Genomic DNA, 16,366 nt, shown 5'->3' on the forward strand with positions numbered 1-16,366 from the left:
CACCATTCACCAACTCTGGCTGATGCCGCAATGCAGGCTACGTATTATAATATTTCTTTTTAAATACGCCATAATATTTTAAATATATATTTAACTATAATAATTTATTATATAAATATAACATAAATGATTGTATTTATTAAAGTATTCTTTATACCACATCCTTATTCTAGTTTTTACAAATTAAATATTTAAAAAATTATTGGTCTTTTTTAATAGTTTGACCATAACATTATCCAAAACGATAAGGATTATAAAATTAGAAGGAGTATTAGAGCAGGTTGTGTACCGTCGAACCGTAAGCGATATGTTTTTTAAAAAATAAAGGATATTTAACTTTAATATTCACATTAAATCTATTTAAAGTAATTTTAATGTGAACTTATCCACTGCTCCATTTTACACGTCCGGGAAGAACTAGGGAAGTTTATGGGCCCACTAGGCCACTACCTAAGACTCTAAGAGCAAGTTTTATAGCAGGGATAATTGATTACTCTAACCCTACCCACACCATCGACTTATCAGTTAAAGTTGACACGCACCGTCGTCTAATTCACTAGCCTCATTATACTATACTAGCTATTTATTTTACCTAGTTGCACTTAATCCACTCCTCACTTTATTTCTAACTCAATGGACTCTGTATATATATGGGTTACCCTTCGCACGAGGATGTTTCCTACTTTATTTCATTTTTCTCTTCTCCGCCTCACTATTTATTTCTACATCACATCTTAGAGAGTGTGCTATGAAATCTATACTACTTACTCTAAGAATGCCCACCACGTATATCAAAATGGTCCAAATAGCATCATAAGCTAGCTATATACATTATGAAAGTTGTTTTCACAGTAGTCTGTAGGATGAAATACACATGTACATAAGACCCACACATAAATTTTCTTTTCTTTTCTCCTCTCTCGTATCTCCTCCTGTCGCCCTCTTAGACTCTTACTCGCACCAATGGGCCTCCATCTTAATACATTTTCTTTACTATTATATTTATGAAGATTTTAGAATAATTTAATGAGACCCTCAGACCCATCTTAAAATCATATTGCGCTATACGTTGAAGATGCCCTAAGTAGATTAGTACAAGTGCAGAACAGTTTCAGACAAAAAACAGTACAAGTACACCGTAGACTGTCCATATTAGTATTTGTTACCACTACGGCTTCTGGTTCTCGGAGATACGAGCACCTTTTTTTTTCTTCCTGGAGGCCCAAGATCCGTCTGTAATTCTGGCCCAAGGCCCACCGGAAGAACCACACCCAGCCGCCGGTGAGGCCTAGGCCTTAACGGGCCGAATTTCTGGTCCAACCGATGATGTTTCAGCCCATATTTCACGCGGGCCTCGAGTCTCCAGCCCTTCACGTTTTCTCGGTGCGGGAACCGAGAATCCGCTCGCGCAAACCCGAGACGAAGAGGAGGAGAGGGGAAGCGGAGCAAAGCAATCGGCAATGGAGGCGCTGCTGGAGCTGGAGAAGGTGCAGAGGGTGCTCTCCCTGATGGGTTCGCGTGGCCTCACCGTCACCGGCTCTGACTCCGGCGGCGGCGGCGGCGGCGGCGGCGGCGGCGGCGGCGGCGGCGGCGACCGCTTCCTCGCCCACTTGCTCCTCTTCCTGGTGAGTCGCGTTTCCCGGGGCCCCAGCTCCTTCCTCCAATCTCCGCGGATTCCCATCAGCTTGATTACGTCGCCTGTGCGCGCGCGCGGGATCGTGTAGCGGGTTCCGGCGAGCTCGAAGCCTGGAAATGCCTGTTCCGCGCGTGCGTGCGCAGGAGCGCTCGTTGGGGGTGCTCCGATAGTGCGATGACGGATGGCCTCGTAAGGGGATCTCGGTTTGGCCGAGGGTTTATGCGCGTGGACGCGTGGTGGTGTTGCATAGGCGCGGGATGCGTTTCTTCCGTGTCTCGTTTTGAAGGTTTGGTTTGTTAAGGGAAGGGGAGGAATAGGTAGGCGTTTGCGCATGCGTGCTGAGAGTGAGAGGAATTTTAATTGCTGAAGTGTGAGCCGTGTGGTGCCTGTGTTTCGTTGTGTAAGAGGCCGATAGTTTTTGCATTTGCGTGTGTTTGCGCGTGACTCGCGGCCAATCTGCTGAGATGGTGCATGCTGATGCGCGATGGTGAACTCTTGCTTATCCTGCTCACATGTGCTTACTGTGTGATGATTTCTCACTCACAACTTATGTGCTGCTGTTCTATGTTTGGATTTCAAATACGTGAGGATCTGTTGGATTGCAACTTCCTAATAGTTCCTCAGAAGAGAAGAAAAATGATCTACAACATGGAAAGGCATGAACTCTTTGATTTTCTTTTTCTAATACACCAGCAATTGAAAACTAAAATTCCACACATGCTGATTTTATGGAAGGCTTATGTTAATAAATTCATGTTGATAACACTCATTGAACAAAGTTGAAACATTAGCATGGACCATGAATTCTTATGATTATAATATCTTCCCACCTGGTTTGACTTTATCCTTTTATCCATTGCTAAGTTGAATTTGCCTGAATTCAATAACTGTTTCTGGCATACCACATATCCGTACTTTTTTGATCAAGTGCATTAAGAACTTCTGCTTGTCAAATATGAATTTATGATAGCTTCTATTTCTTGGGGGCATAGGTGCAACCGTTTGGTTCACTTAGCATGGAGAAGAAGGCTTTATTGGCCTCCAACCTGTTAACAAAGGTAACCTCGACGCTCCATTGCTCCACGTTCGACTTCCCTTACTTTAAAATATGCTGCATTTGTAATTGAGTTCTGTCTATAAGGTTGATGTTGGTACTCTTGAAGAAGTGTGCCACCTTGCCACCATAGAATGTACTACTAGCAGTGAAGGAATGACTGTTCCTACTTCATCTTGTGAGTTAATCTTGCAAAATTCTTGCTAAATGACATTATTCCATAGAAATGACACCCCTTAAAATGCAGCTGATCAGGATATGTCTTTGGGAGATGCATTACAGCCATATAAGAAATTGAAGTTGCATGCTGAGAAATTAACTGGTCAGGATGCACCTATGGTTGGGTTTCATGCGATGAAGAGGGCTAATTCTACAATTGAAGACTTTGTATGTACTCTTTGGTAACTCTAACAACCGTAATTACCATGTACTAGTACTACTCTATTATCTTTTATCAAAGCTGTAATGTTCACTTGTGCAACAAAATGATAGAGCTCACTTGGTGACCTAAAGTATATCTTTCCATTTCTTGAACCACCTTTCAGTGTGATGCTATCGGTTTTCATTGTTCTCTTGCAAGCATATTTCGTCCTTTCTTTCATTTCTATAAAATTTTGCTTATAAATGATCCTAATATTTTCTTAAAATGACAGTGCAGGTCATACTTCATGTTTCATGATTTAGATGTCAACAAAGTACAATCTATTTTCAAGTTTCTTCCTGTTCTTTGTTTCACTGAGAGCTACATATACCAGGTTTTTGCTCAAATGTGCTCACTTTTTTCCTTAATGGCCTATTTTTTTTCTCTGATCAATTCAGCCTTTCTTGTTGCAGTTAGATGATTTAAATGAAGATAATTTGCATATGGTCCCAGGCAACTGTGCTTCCTCAACTGTAAGTTTTGGTCATTTGAGTTGATTATCCTGTCAGATGTTGGGGTACAATCTATGTTGATTATTGGATAATAGTTTGTACATTAACTTTCTAATAAAATAGGTTTTTGAAAGGGAAAAAAGATCTTCCAGCGAAACATCCTTGACTGGCATGCTCTATGCCCTTGATGATCTTCTTCAACGCCAGGGGCTAATGACAGATCAGTTGAGAACTTTTCTATGCACCTGTAAATATTTAGACAATCCATAATATTTTATTAAATTGAATCCTTATTTTTCTCTGTCTTTAGATTGCGAAATGAACTAAAATCTGGCATTCAGTATTGGTCTCTAGAGAGAAAGCTTTGCCAAGCATTATCACGAAATGAAAAGGTACATAGAGCCATCTCTTGGATCGCCCATTGGTCTATCAGGGAAACAGCAGTTGTATGAAAAAGTATCAGGGTATACGACTGAAAATTGAAAATGCAGAGACTGCACTAAGCAAGACTATCTCTCAGGAGAATTGATATTTGAGCCTAGCAGCTTGCATGCTAAATTGTAAAGATACTGATGAGCAAACAAGTTTGAAACCTGAGTTTTTCATTTCTGTTTTTTGTTGAAATATAATGCTAACCTTTTCCCTCTGTTCTGCCATACTTAAATATAATGCTCAATTTTTCTCTATAGATATCAATTGAAGATGTGATGGAAGCAATCCATCTGAAATCGTTTGATTACCGGGTTCTTAATCTGTTGATGTATCGTCTAACTGGTCAGCAGGTATATATGCCTTTGACTGCCAGATCCTGCTTGCATTTCTCTGTTTAAAACTCTTGTCTTTTTATGTCTGTAGGTCAAAGAAGTGCATATGGAGTTCCTGTCAGTTTCAGAGTTTTTAGTGGAGATATCTGATGATCTGTAAGTGTGCTCTAAATATTAATTTTACATGCATAACTGGACTGGTGCTGTCTCTACATAGACTGACACAGACTATTTAGTTTGAACAAATCCTGTACATGTGATCTGCTGGTGCAAGTATATGTAAGTAGAACTTATGGCTGAAATGTGCAAGAGCTGCATTATCCTGAGAAGGATGTGTGATATATTCAACTTGAAGCTGAAGTTTGTTATGAATGAAGTTGTGGTTTGATGGACTTTCATGGTGAAACTAAATTGTTAAATGTTATAAGAAAAACGGAAGCCACCCTCAATATAATGAAAGTGTGGGTGTGTTTCAGAATTTACAACACAAACATAAAGCAGCTGTTGCACTATTGACATGTTTTAATTATCTTGCAGGTATGATTATGAGGTGAGGTTTTTAATTCCTAGTGATGTTGTCATTGTAGCAAGGCATGTATAACTGTTATTGAACTAGCTGAAATTTCTGGTGCAGGATGATGTGATGAACAATACTTTTAACATCCTCCGTATGTTTGCTGCAATATATGGACGTTCAGAGGCACCAAAGATGTTGGTGAGTAAATATGGTCCTTGTTTATAAAATTGTAAGTATCTAGGGGGTCATAAATGGTATATTTGAAACATAAAATAGTTTGTGAATAAAAAAATTATATATGTGTTCTTACTCAGCAATCCAAAAGCAAAGGCTGAGAAATAAACTACGATAAAACAAACTCTAAATTTAAGGTTGAAAATTTAAATTTTGGCTTATAAGTATAAGTAGGAGCAAAATAATGAGGCTGCTAATATTCTAATTGCAAGAAACTTGCAGTCAAAGTACTGGTCTTATCTACCAGCTAAATGCCTGTGCGTTGCAAAATATTATTGAAAATAAACAATCAAGTCTTGTTGAAAAATATTTTTAATTGGTTGGAACAAGATTGCATGTGTGTTATACTATGTTTAAAAAATACAAAAAAAAACTTTCATCCAGAAAACAAAAACAAAAATACCATGCTTGGAAAATTGAGTTATAGAGCTACACAAGTACAAAGAGCAACTAGAGCATTCCCACATGTTGTGCTAATATAATGGCTCACTTGATAGTAATGGTGGTGGTGGCAGACTTCATCACCGCCACTACTATCTTTTATAGTAGTATAGAAATACTTTTAATTGGTTGAAACAAGGTCGCATATATGTTATTTTATGTTTAAAAAATACACAAAATAATCTTTCATTTGAAAAACCAAAACCAAAAATTCCATGCTTAGAAAACTGAGTTATTGAGCCACACAAGTACAAAGAGCAGCTAGAGCATTTACACATGTTGTGCTGATATAATAGCTCACTTGAAAGTGATGGTGGTGGCGACACCACTATTTTCTTTTATAGTAGTATAGATGAAATACTAAATACTCCCTACATGTTTTTTTTTATATGATGTTGTTGACTTTTGGATCAATGTTTGCCCGTTCGTCTTATTTAAAAAAATATATGATTATTACTTATTTTGTTATAACTTGCTCTACCATTATAGGAACTTTAAGTATGACTTATAATTTTGTATATTCGAATAAAATTTTTGAATAAGATGAACAGTCAAATATAGATCTAAAAGTCAATGGCGTCACATAAGAAAACATGGAGGGAGTAGTAAGTATCGTTTTTTGTTTAAACTAAAAATATTCAATTATGTAACATTGAGAGTATTGCTATTGAAGTATTGATCAACTCAGTTAACAGAAATTGGTCGATTATGCCAATGAGATAAAAATATTTAGTCACATTCTAGTTGGTTTACAAGATCATGCTGATTAATTATACATAACATTGTTTGTGATGGTAATTCTTTCAATGAATGGCTGCTGCAGGCCAAGTGCATAGGTGAAGCTGAGGACAAATATGAGAGATTGTCTAAGAAATTGGATCCCACCCTCTCAGGGACTTATTGGAGAAGATGTGAGGAAGCTACAAAGGAAGGTGTGCCTTCCCCATCCATTTTGAACACACATAATTAGTTTCTTCATCTTATTTTGGGTGATATTCTTTTGAGTATTTTCTGAGAACCCCATGTTTTGTATTATGACTTGTGGCGATAGATTTTGTGGTCAAAGGGTTTCATAGAACCCCACCTCATTCAGATCTTATGTAAATTTAGCATATCTAAAACAATATTATTCAAAATACAGAAAAGTTAAACCAACAATTTACATCAAGAAATCAATAATGAAAATGTCATGGACACATTATAGGATGAAAACTTCAAGTAAATAGATAGGAGTGGGTTTTGTGAAACCTCTGGACCGTAATACCAGGGGTTATGTGCCGCATATCATAATACCAGTAGTTTTCTTCAACTTACTTTATTCGTTTGTTGATGGAGTTCTAAAGCAACTATGTTTGTTATCATCTTGCAGGTGGAAAAATGTCAGGCCATGCATATGGCACATGGAATATCCCTCCTTTGATAAGAGATGAAGAAATTTTCCGCCTTGAAAGATCAAACAAACAAGATGCCTCTGCTATAACCATCACATGACATTCAATCCTCTCAGCATATACATATAAAAGCACAAAATATATTGCTAGGTAAGTATCCTACCTATCCCGCATGTGTTAAGCTCTATCCATTATCTGTAACCCTTTGTAGGAACTGCCAGGGGGTTGCCCATCTAGTGCATCTATAGCCTCACAAAACTGGGCTTAATTTACATCGAGAAAGTTATTGCTTTTTTCTAGCGTGTTCCTTTGGTGCATGTGAGCAATGGTTGAACTGTGTTCCGTGGTTTGAATTCGCTCAGGTTCAATCATGTCAGGTTTGCTGGATTTTTTATAGCTCAAACTCCAGTGACCCATTTCAGTTCCTGCATACTAGCAAGTTGAGTAGATGTGGAATGTTTCTGTGGCATCTGTGCCACCATAGATATATTAGTGGATGAGAGCATAGTTTTCTTGAGCTGGTCAATATGACAATCACACTACTTACGTTGCTCCCTTCCTCTGGGACGCCCTTCCCTGACGCAAGACGGCCGGGGGATCCTTGCTGGCAGGGGCAGGGGCAGGGGCCATTGTTGGGTAGCCCTCGCCCATGCGTTGGCTATGGCGCTGGCGCAGCTGCTGCTAGGGTCATCGGAGGCGAAGACAGCGACACCGGCTACCACAAAGAAGCGGGCTGGTGCCAACACCCAATTTTTTTAGTTATAATTGTGTCACCAACCGAGATGTAAAAGGCTTAAGTTATGTTTTTTATTTAGAGTGTCGTATGAGTCAATCTAGTAGTACTGCAGCTCGAGGGCGAGCTGCTCGAAAGGAGGGATGTAGTGTCATAGGTAGGGGCCAAGGGATCGAGGCCCATGGGCCCAACCGGGCGAACAGTGCACGTGGTACTGTAGCAATTGGTTAGTTGATAGGATAGGATTAAGAGATAAAGTTAGATTAGATCAAGTTAGTTATCTAGGGATTAAGTCTCACAATCTATATAAGGATGGGATTGTAGCTTGATTCTAATCAAGCAATGAATTAGAGTTAGTCTTTCCCAATCTAAGTCCCTCTCTTATTCCTAGCAGCCGTCGCCGCCCGGTTATCCTCCCGGCTGTGTTTACCCCCTATGAACCCTAACTCATAACATCCCTAGTTACTATGCGGTAGCAAGCATTTTGCGGATTTCTAGATCTGTGGATGCCATATGATGAATTCATTACTCTCCTTTTTCTGCAATAATTTGTTGTCATGCTACACAACATATGCAGATTTGCAGACCCTATATGACAAGATCTTTTTGGCACATGTCATTGTGTTTTGCCACCTTCTGTCATGCCACAATTTATGTATTGTGATAGAAAGATCCAGAAATACACTATATGCTAGATATCTGACAAGTGATATGATCTATATTCGCCACATGTTATTGTGTTCTATCATCTTCCTTTATGCCATTATTATGGACTGTGTTAACTGAAGATTATTTTTTATCTTTTCCATCTTGGATTTTCTATGCTTAGTTTCTTAATATTCATTTTGAGCAACTAAACTTATGGCTTGTGTCCTGTGTACAATCACTGGTGAATTATGTAATTATTGAATATATGCGGTGGTGCTCTGGCCGAGGTATTGATTTAGCACACAAGGGAAGTATAGTTATTCACAATAACTTATTGTTGTTGTCTTACTATACAAAGAGGAGATATATAGCATCTGCATGTCTCAGATGAACCATCTTTTAAACTAGCACTTTGCTTGCTCTTTTTTATTATAATTTACTCTTATTTTAATGATCATCTACCCTTAACACATTACAATTCTCCAACTATTTGATTGTTAGTTTAATACTTGGAGGAAACCCTGTAGAGAATTGAGCTAAGGCAAACATTCTTAGAGTGACGTTTTTTCCATTTTCCTTTGTTTTGCTACGCATGTTTATCAAAATGTCGTGTGCTTCTAAAGCCAAAGTAATTGACAAGAGAGTAGGATAAGTAAAGTCATTGTTAGCATACCTCTGGAGATTGTCGACTGTTTACTTTTGGGTGTAGTCCAGTACTAATGCATTCTAAAATTTCCTGTCCTTTTCACGAGATTTTTTTTTTCTGTTGGTTTCCCTTTCAGTAATTAGTGTGATCAGCTTGAATGATAAATGGTTGTGGTAACCGCAACAGAGTTTTTCCTTTTACTTCAAGGTGCCTTTTCCTTTTCTCCTCTTTCGTAGCTGTAACTTCCAATTGCCATACAGTGAGTGGTCAATTTTGCCCCAAAAGACTAGTAGGCTTTTATAGATTTTTTAAAAACTAGCTGAATGGATATAAGAAAATATATTATATTATTGACTATAATAAGTGAAATATATTTTCCATGAAAAGTGTTATACATTTTTTCCTATAGGGAAAATTCATCTTAATTTGATTTTACATGTGTCTATCTATTAGTTTTTTTAATATTAAGATACTCAAGGGGTAATTTGTCAAAATACAATAGGAGTATTTGGGATGCCACCATCACTACCTTCTTTAAGTATAGAGTGGAAAACTAAAAATTATTAATAAATAGCTAAACTTCCAAAAATCTCACAAAAAATTCTTACCATAAAATCTTGATTAAATTTACAACTCATGTATAAAAATTTTGATTTCTGGAGTTTCAATTTCTATAAGGGCATAATGGTCATTTGTGGACAATGTCAAAGGAGAGAGAAGCAATAACGTAGTAGTGACAAGAAAGATGAGTGCAACTTTTAGATGGCAGAACCGAAGAAGAGATAATAAGGTTGCAATGAGTGGCAAGAGGAAACGTTTTCCCTTAGGGACAAATTTCCCTTATTAGTGTGGTACTGTGGTCCTGTCTGTCTGCCATGCCATTTATGTGACACTGTAACTTGATCTTGATTTTGAACTCAAAACTGGAAATCAATTGAGTGGGCCTTGCACCGTTGCACATCACTTTCTAGAGAACGACACATGATTTGATATGTTTTAACGATCCCTCTTCCTACAGGGTTGCTCTGTATTGTTTGTTATATCTGATCTACATCTGCCATTGGTTGTATTAAAGAACTTCCCATAATTCCTGCAAGCCTTATTCTTTACTGATTGACATCTGCTGATGCGTCGTGTTCCACATGCAGATCACATGGAAAACGGCGGGCTAATCAGCTTTCTGGTTTAATCCTAAATGATGTGCTAAATCTGGGAAGGTTAGACCTTGTTACCTCATTTAGCTGGATGATACGGGTTTCTATTGAGCCGTGGATAAGATTTTTTGCGCTCATTGGTTTTCTCCAGTTTACCACTAATCTCACACACTAATCTCGAGAACGGAAGACGTTAGTAGTAAGTAAATGCTTCCGTGCTTCGACTCTTGATGCCAATCTAATCCGCTAATACATCGTTGTACCAAACATTTATTATCGTGCACAATCTCGTCTTGTTGGTACTTCGCTAGCGACCATTGATTAGATAATTACTGTATGCTCCACGAGGTGCCCATGATTGAGATGGGCCGACGGCCGACGCTGCACAGCTGAAACCTGCCATAGCTATTCTCGCGGGCTCCAGTTTATTCATCCCGGCACGTGCCTGAGCTTGAGCGCAGCTGATTGAATAAAAATACGCAACGCGGATGCCGTGCAAAGTAACATATCGTTTCCGTTTGTGAGACTGAGGTAGTGAGGTTCAGTTCAGGGTTCCTCCGTAGTCTCGTTCATGCAACTTGCAACTTCCGTCACAAGTAACACACTTGCATTTGTTTCTTCTCCTACTGATTAGTGACATACTGATAGTCTGACACTACGTATCATGTCTAGTATGATGCGAAGAAATGACCTGTTAATGCATCATATTATTTTATTATATGCTGAAATGGTGTGCGCCGTATTAGCCATGTGGGTAGATCATAGATCCAGCATCAGTTAATGTATCATTCACGTACGGGGTATTTAGGCCCCCTTTGATTCAAAGGAATTTTATAGGATTTTATTTCTATAGGAATTTTTCTTACAAAGCCCTTTGAATCAAAGGAATGAACCCTATAAAATCCTTTAAAATTTCTATGGAATGTATCTTTCTATACAAGTTTTGGAAGAAATTTAGCAAGAGGTTAAACCTCATAGAAAAAATCCAATGAGTCTATATCTCTCCTCAAATTCATGTGTTTTTTCTGTGGTCCACTCAAACGATCATTCCTACGTTTTTACTGTGTTTTGCAATTTTCTGTTTTACACCTACATTCTTATTAGAATCTTATGTTTTTTTCTATCTTTCTATTTTTTTCATTCCTTTAATTCAAACGGGCCTTAGATGTGAGGCCCATATTAGGATAGCAACCAGTGACAATCAACATATCTACATTAAAATTAAATAAAGAGGGGCCATCAACTCTCTCAAACCGTGGACAAAGACACACATAATTGACACTGACAATTCTCTCAATCTTAGCATCGACCCCTCCGACTAGTGCCGGTTATTTTGGCCGAGATTAACTAAAAAAAAGGCTACAACTTATAGAATCGGTACTATCCTCTTCACTCTCCTCTGTACCCTCGTTAAACACAACAATGCAGATGCTAAGTATATTTGAAGGGACATGTTCCCGGCCCGCATTTAGAATAACTTGCACTTTTCTCCATTGAACGAAGTGTTTATGTTAACAGTACTTCTCTTTGTCTTATTAGACCTGCAAATAATTTGTCCGTACAAATTTTGTGTTAGTCGATAGTAACAAATATTATCAAGGAAAGAGAAAATATTTTTTTAATTTTTTTTTGCCAACCGTCAATGATACAAGGCCTGGATAACGGTTGCCCAAATCAGTGTTCTCCATCTCCATGTCACCATGTGTAGAGACTGGAGAGTCCAACTCTTAGACAGGGTGTGTTTGGTGGCCTCCACCGTGGGTGGCTCCCATCCTCGCCAGTAGAATCCATCGTATTTGGTTGCCTACACAGGTGTGGTATATTTGAAACGACGCCATTTTTTTTTACCATTTCTCTATTCGCGGTCTCTCTGGAAAATTAAATTTGCTTTTTCTCTGAGACGATGTATGTTGGTGCGCTGGTGCCTCCAATATTTGTTTTCAATTGGCCTTTTTTTCTAAGAATAATATAGTCGAATTCAACTAATAGAGACATCTACGAATTAAATTCTATGTTAAATTGTCAAGGCAAGCTCACCATAAACATGAATTTTGATCCACGGTTTGTAGATGGTATCGATCATCCTCAAACCTTTTCAACGGTATCTCCCTAAACCCTAAACCAATAGAAATAACTAATCAACTACATGTGCATTCTTTAAGCTAGGCTAAACTCAACCCGAATGTGAGAGCTGAGTTAGGCTAAGGGATACGAGCAACCAAACACAACATTTGAGTTTCTGGCGGTCCATCCAATAATGACATAGTACTAATTTTGGCTAAATATACACAAGTCCAATCAAAGAATTCAGCTCAATATCCAATTCCTACCAAAGGGTTAAAGCATCCACGGTGTGACACCACGAGTCCATAACTAGACAATACTTTATATTTCATACTATCAAATGTTTTTGTCCTATCCAGATCCATTCATAATCTCTGTATATGTTTTACATATGTATCTAATTTTATTAGCATAAGATAACCAAAAGAACTTATCACGTGGTAATATACTATTAAAGCCCATAGCCATCATTCCACTGATTGTTGATTGTGCGGTACCTAGCCACTTGCGAGATACTCTTGCCATCCCAAAAAGATTTTATTTTTGGTTTCCGTGTCCAGCGTTTAACCATCTGTTTTATTTAAAAAATTCATTAAAAAGTTTAAAAAAAATTAGTCACACGTAAATTACTATTTATATTTTATTATCTAATAACAACAAAAAATTAATCATGATTTTTTAAAATAAGATGAAAAATCAATAATTATATAAAAAATAAAACTTAGCAATGATTTGCAAAGAGTAGGATCTAGATCTATAAATACCAGCATCCGTTACTTCCCCTCGCACTATACCAGTACTAGATACAGTTCAGTCTAGGGTCTGAGACGAGTAAAAGGCGCGCGTACAGTAGAGGCAATGGGATCAGTCCCGGCCGACGGCGACAAGCCGCACGCCGTGTGCCTGCCGTTCCCGGCGCAGGGCCACGTCACGCCGATGCTGAAGCTGGCCAAGATCCTCCACCGCCGGGGCTTCCACATCACCTTCGTCAACACCGAGTTCAACCATCGCCGGCTCCTCCGCTCCCGGGGCGCCGCCGCGCTGGACGGCCTCCCGGGGTTCCGCTTCGCCGCCATCCCCGACGGCCTTCCGCCGTCCGACGCCGACGCGACGCAGGACGTGCCGCCGCTCTGCCGCTCCACCAGGGAGACGTGCCTCCCTCACTTCGCCCGCCTCCTCGCCGACCTCAACGCCAACGCCTCCCCCGGGGCGGCGCCGCGCGTCACTTGCGTCGTCGGCGACGACGTCATGAGCTTCGCGCTCGACGCCGCCAGGGAGCTCGGCGTGCCGTGCGCGCTCTTCTGGACTGCCAGCGCCTGCGGCTACATGGGCTACCGCCATTACCGCACCTTCCTCGACAAGGGCATCTTTCCACTCAAAGGTTACAACTTGCCACTAAACCCTGAGCTTTTCACGGACGATGGAGTCATCCATGGTTGACACGCGTACGTGTGAATGTGATGCATGCAGACGAGCAGCTGACGAACGGGTTCTTGGACACGACGGTGGACTGGGCGCCGGGGATGAGCAAGCACTTGCGGCTCAAGGACTTCCCGTCGTTCTTCCGCTCCACGGACCCCGACGAGTTCATGTTCCACTTCGCGCTCCACGTGACGGAGCGAATGGCGGAGGCGGACGCCCTCATCCTCAACACCTTCGACGAGCTCGAGCAGGAGGCGCTCGACGCCGTGCGCGCCATCCTCCCGCCGGCGGTGACCATCCACACCATCGGCCCGCTCGCGTTCCTCGCCGAGCAGGTCGTTCCCGAGGGCGGCCCACTCGACGCGCTGGGCTCCAACCTGTGGAAGGAGGACTCCTCCTGCTTCGGCTGGCTCGACGGCAAGGCGCCCCGGTCGGTGGTGTTCGTCAACTTCGGCAGCGTCACGGTGATGACCAACGAGGAGCTGGTGGAGTTCGCGTGGGGGCTCGCCAACAGCGGCCACGACTTCCTGTGGATCATCCGCCCCGACCTCATCAACGGCGACTCCGCCGTGCTGCCGCCGGAGTTCCTGGAGGCCGTCCAGGGGCGGGGCCTCCTGGCGAGCTGGTGCCCGCAGGAGGCGGTGCTCCGGCACGAGGCCGTGGGCGTGTTCCTGACGCACTCCGGCTGGAACTCCACGATGGAGAGCCTCTGCGGCGGCGTGCCGATGCTGTGCTGGCCCTTCTTCGCGGAGCAGCAGACGAACCGCCGGTACAGCTGCACCGAGTGGGGCGTGGCCATGGAGATCGACGACGACGTGCGGCGGGACGCGGTGGAGTCCAAGATACGGGAGGCGATGGGAGGAGACAGGGGCAGGGAGATGCGCCGCCGCGCGGAGGAGTGGAAGGACGTCGGCCTCCGTTTGACGCGCCCAGGCGGCCGCGCGCACGCCAACCTCGACGCCCTCATCGCCGACGTCCTACTCCCGGGCGGCAAGGCTAGGAAGCTAAGCTAGGGTAACGTGCGCGGCGGCCGCCTGTTGCATTCTACGTGAATGCAACAATATATCGTGGCATTCGTGTGCTGTATTTCAGTATTGGTATTTGCATATATCCAGGAGGTCATCAACAATATATTGTTACGTGGTCGACAGATATGTGCATTCTACGTGAATAATATTATCGTTTAATTTGGTGATATACGGTGATCCCATACTTTCACGTGGGAAATGATTAAAAACTCTCGAGATGTCTAAATAATACTACATGAGTAATATTAGGAGACTCCTATATCACAGTAACCCGTTTTACTCCTATATCACAGACATCCAATGTGTCATGCGTGCAAGCTCTATTCGCGCGTCTGGTTGTCGTGCTAGCCGATCCTCACGTAGCATTCTATGTGTCTACATGCTGCACTAGTTGGGCCCAAATGACATTCCATCACATCATGTGTCCCCGTAGCCAACATGAAAGTTTAGAGTTTGCACGTTCTTGAAATGTGCTAGTATGACATATTGCTAAGTATAGGGCCTACTGGCCTATGTGACTCTCCGTAGGACTCATTTGGCTGTAGTTGTTGTGAACCATTACAGTAATGTGTATTTATAATACACAGTATAATGTACTATAGTATTGTGCTGTGTATTTATCATCACATAGTAAAATGTACTATGTTATTATGTTATCACAGTGATACCAACTAAGTTTTTATATATGGTACCACATTAGTTCCAGGTACAGTGCCACATCGGTACCTGCTAATACCTATCCGTAATCGATAGAGTACCATTGATATGAGATGGTACCCTTTGGTACTAGATATATACCTGGTCGGTACCGATTGATACATATAAGTATCAAATTTGACACAAAGTGGATACCAAGCATGATAACAAATATGTACTAGACAAATCTTAACTTCATCGTGGAGCATTTCCCCCTTGCCTCTCTTCGTGGGTGTCACCGATCCACTCCACCTCTGCTCTCGTACGTCGTCCACTTGTCCCATGAGCATTGATAGCTAATAGCATCATAGTCGAGTCTGTCTACCCTAATCAACTTTGATAGGGATAGAGACATGATGGCGCCACGCTCGCTAGGGATGACCATGGGGTCGATCCGTGAATATTTTAGGGTCGACTCTAGTTCAACTAAATGAACTAAATTTCATTTTGTGATGAAACTTAGTTCATTTCATTGAACTAGAGCTAGCTCTAAACTACCCGTGGGTCGACAAATGCCCATCCTTAACGCTCACGCCTTGGCGCCTGCTAGAATACATAGAAGTAAACGGTTATGATACCTATCGGTAGACTTGGCAACGGGATAGGGCTGGGGATGGCATGACAAAATTTACGCCTGTTGCATGGTTTGTGTTCTTATAGATAAGTATTTAAATTAAAAGTTTCTAAACAAAGTCCTCCGTCGCGCATGAGAGAGAGAGGGAGAGGTGAGAAGTCACATTCACGGGGATTTGCTATGTAAATAAAATCAGCCCGTTGCTAGTAAGTTCTCTAAATAGTAAGGATTGTTTTTGTGACAGCCCACAATATTGTGAAACATTGTCCGACTACGAGCTCTATCCTGTTACTCTTTTTTTTTTAATCCTTGGACATAAGTCAAGAGCTTTTTAAAAAAACGAATAGCTAAACATGGGCTCAAAAGTGATTAGAGTGACCTAAAAAAAAGGAGGGACTATTTGGAAACTTTGGCACGTTACAATCGGGCTCAACTAGCTAGTGCTACTACTCTCTGATCTGATCATGCACGCATACTACTGCCCCCTTTTT

General features: G+C 41.3%; 2 protein-coding genes across 3 annotated transcripts; both read left to right on the forward strand.

Moving 5' to 3' along the window:
* Nucleotides 1–1,425: 1,425 nt before the first annotated feature.
* Nucleotides 1,426–10,581, forward strand: LOC102715387. 2 transcript variants are annotated; one of them, XM_040523755.1, is made up of 15 exons: nucleotides 1,426–1,625; nucleotides 2,629–2,694; nucleotides 2,778–2,868; nucleotides 2,938–3,077; nucleotides 3,344–3,445; nucleotides 3,525–3,584; nucleotides 3,687–3,787; nucleotides 3,874–3,955; nucleotides 4,253–4,345; nucleotides 4,419–4,483; nucleotides 4,865–4,877; nucleotides 4,962–5,042; nucleotides 6,343–6,451; nucleotides 6,889–7,060; nucleotides 10,086–10,581. In XM_040523755.1, exons 1-14 carry the CDS (start codon nucleotides 1,461–1,463, stop codon nucleotides 7,008–7,010), a joined length of 1,290 nt encoding a protein of 429 aa, XP_040379689.1. In that variant the 5' UTR covers nucleotides 1,426–1,460; the 3' UTR covers nucleotides 7,011–7,060; nucleotides 10,086–10,581. The 2 variants fall into 2 exon arrangements, with proteins under 2 accessions (XP_040379689.1, XP_040379690.1); XM_040523756.1 differs by lacking the exon at nucleotides 1,426–1,625 and adding an exon at nucleotides 1,641–2,292.
* A 2,349-nt stretch (nucleotides 10,582–12,930) lies between these two features.
* Nucleotides 12,931–14,816, forward strand: LOC102703388 (7-deoxyloganetin glucosyltransferase-like). The gene is made up of 2 exons (XM_006652283.2): nucleotides 12,931–13,536; nucleotides 13,626–14,816. Exons 1-2 carry the CDS (start codon nucleotides 13,014–13,016, stop codon nucleotides 14,588–14,590), a joined length of 1,488 nt encoding a protein of 495 aa, XP_006652346.1. The 5' UTR covers nucleotides 12,931–13,013; the 3' UTR covers nucleotides 14,591–14,816.
* Nucleotides 14,817–16,366: the final 1,550 nt, after the last annotated feature.

The sequence above is a fragment of the Oryza brachyantha genome, chromosome 4, assembly GCF_000231095.2.
Source record: "Oryza brachyantha chromosome 4, ObraRS2, whole genome shotgun sequence".
NCBI lineage: Eukaryota > Viridiplantae > Streptophyta > Magnoliopsida > Poales > Poaceae > Oryza > Oryza brachyantha.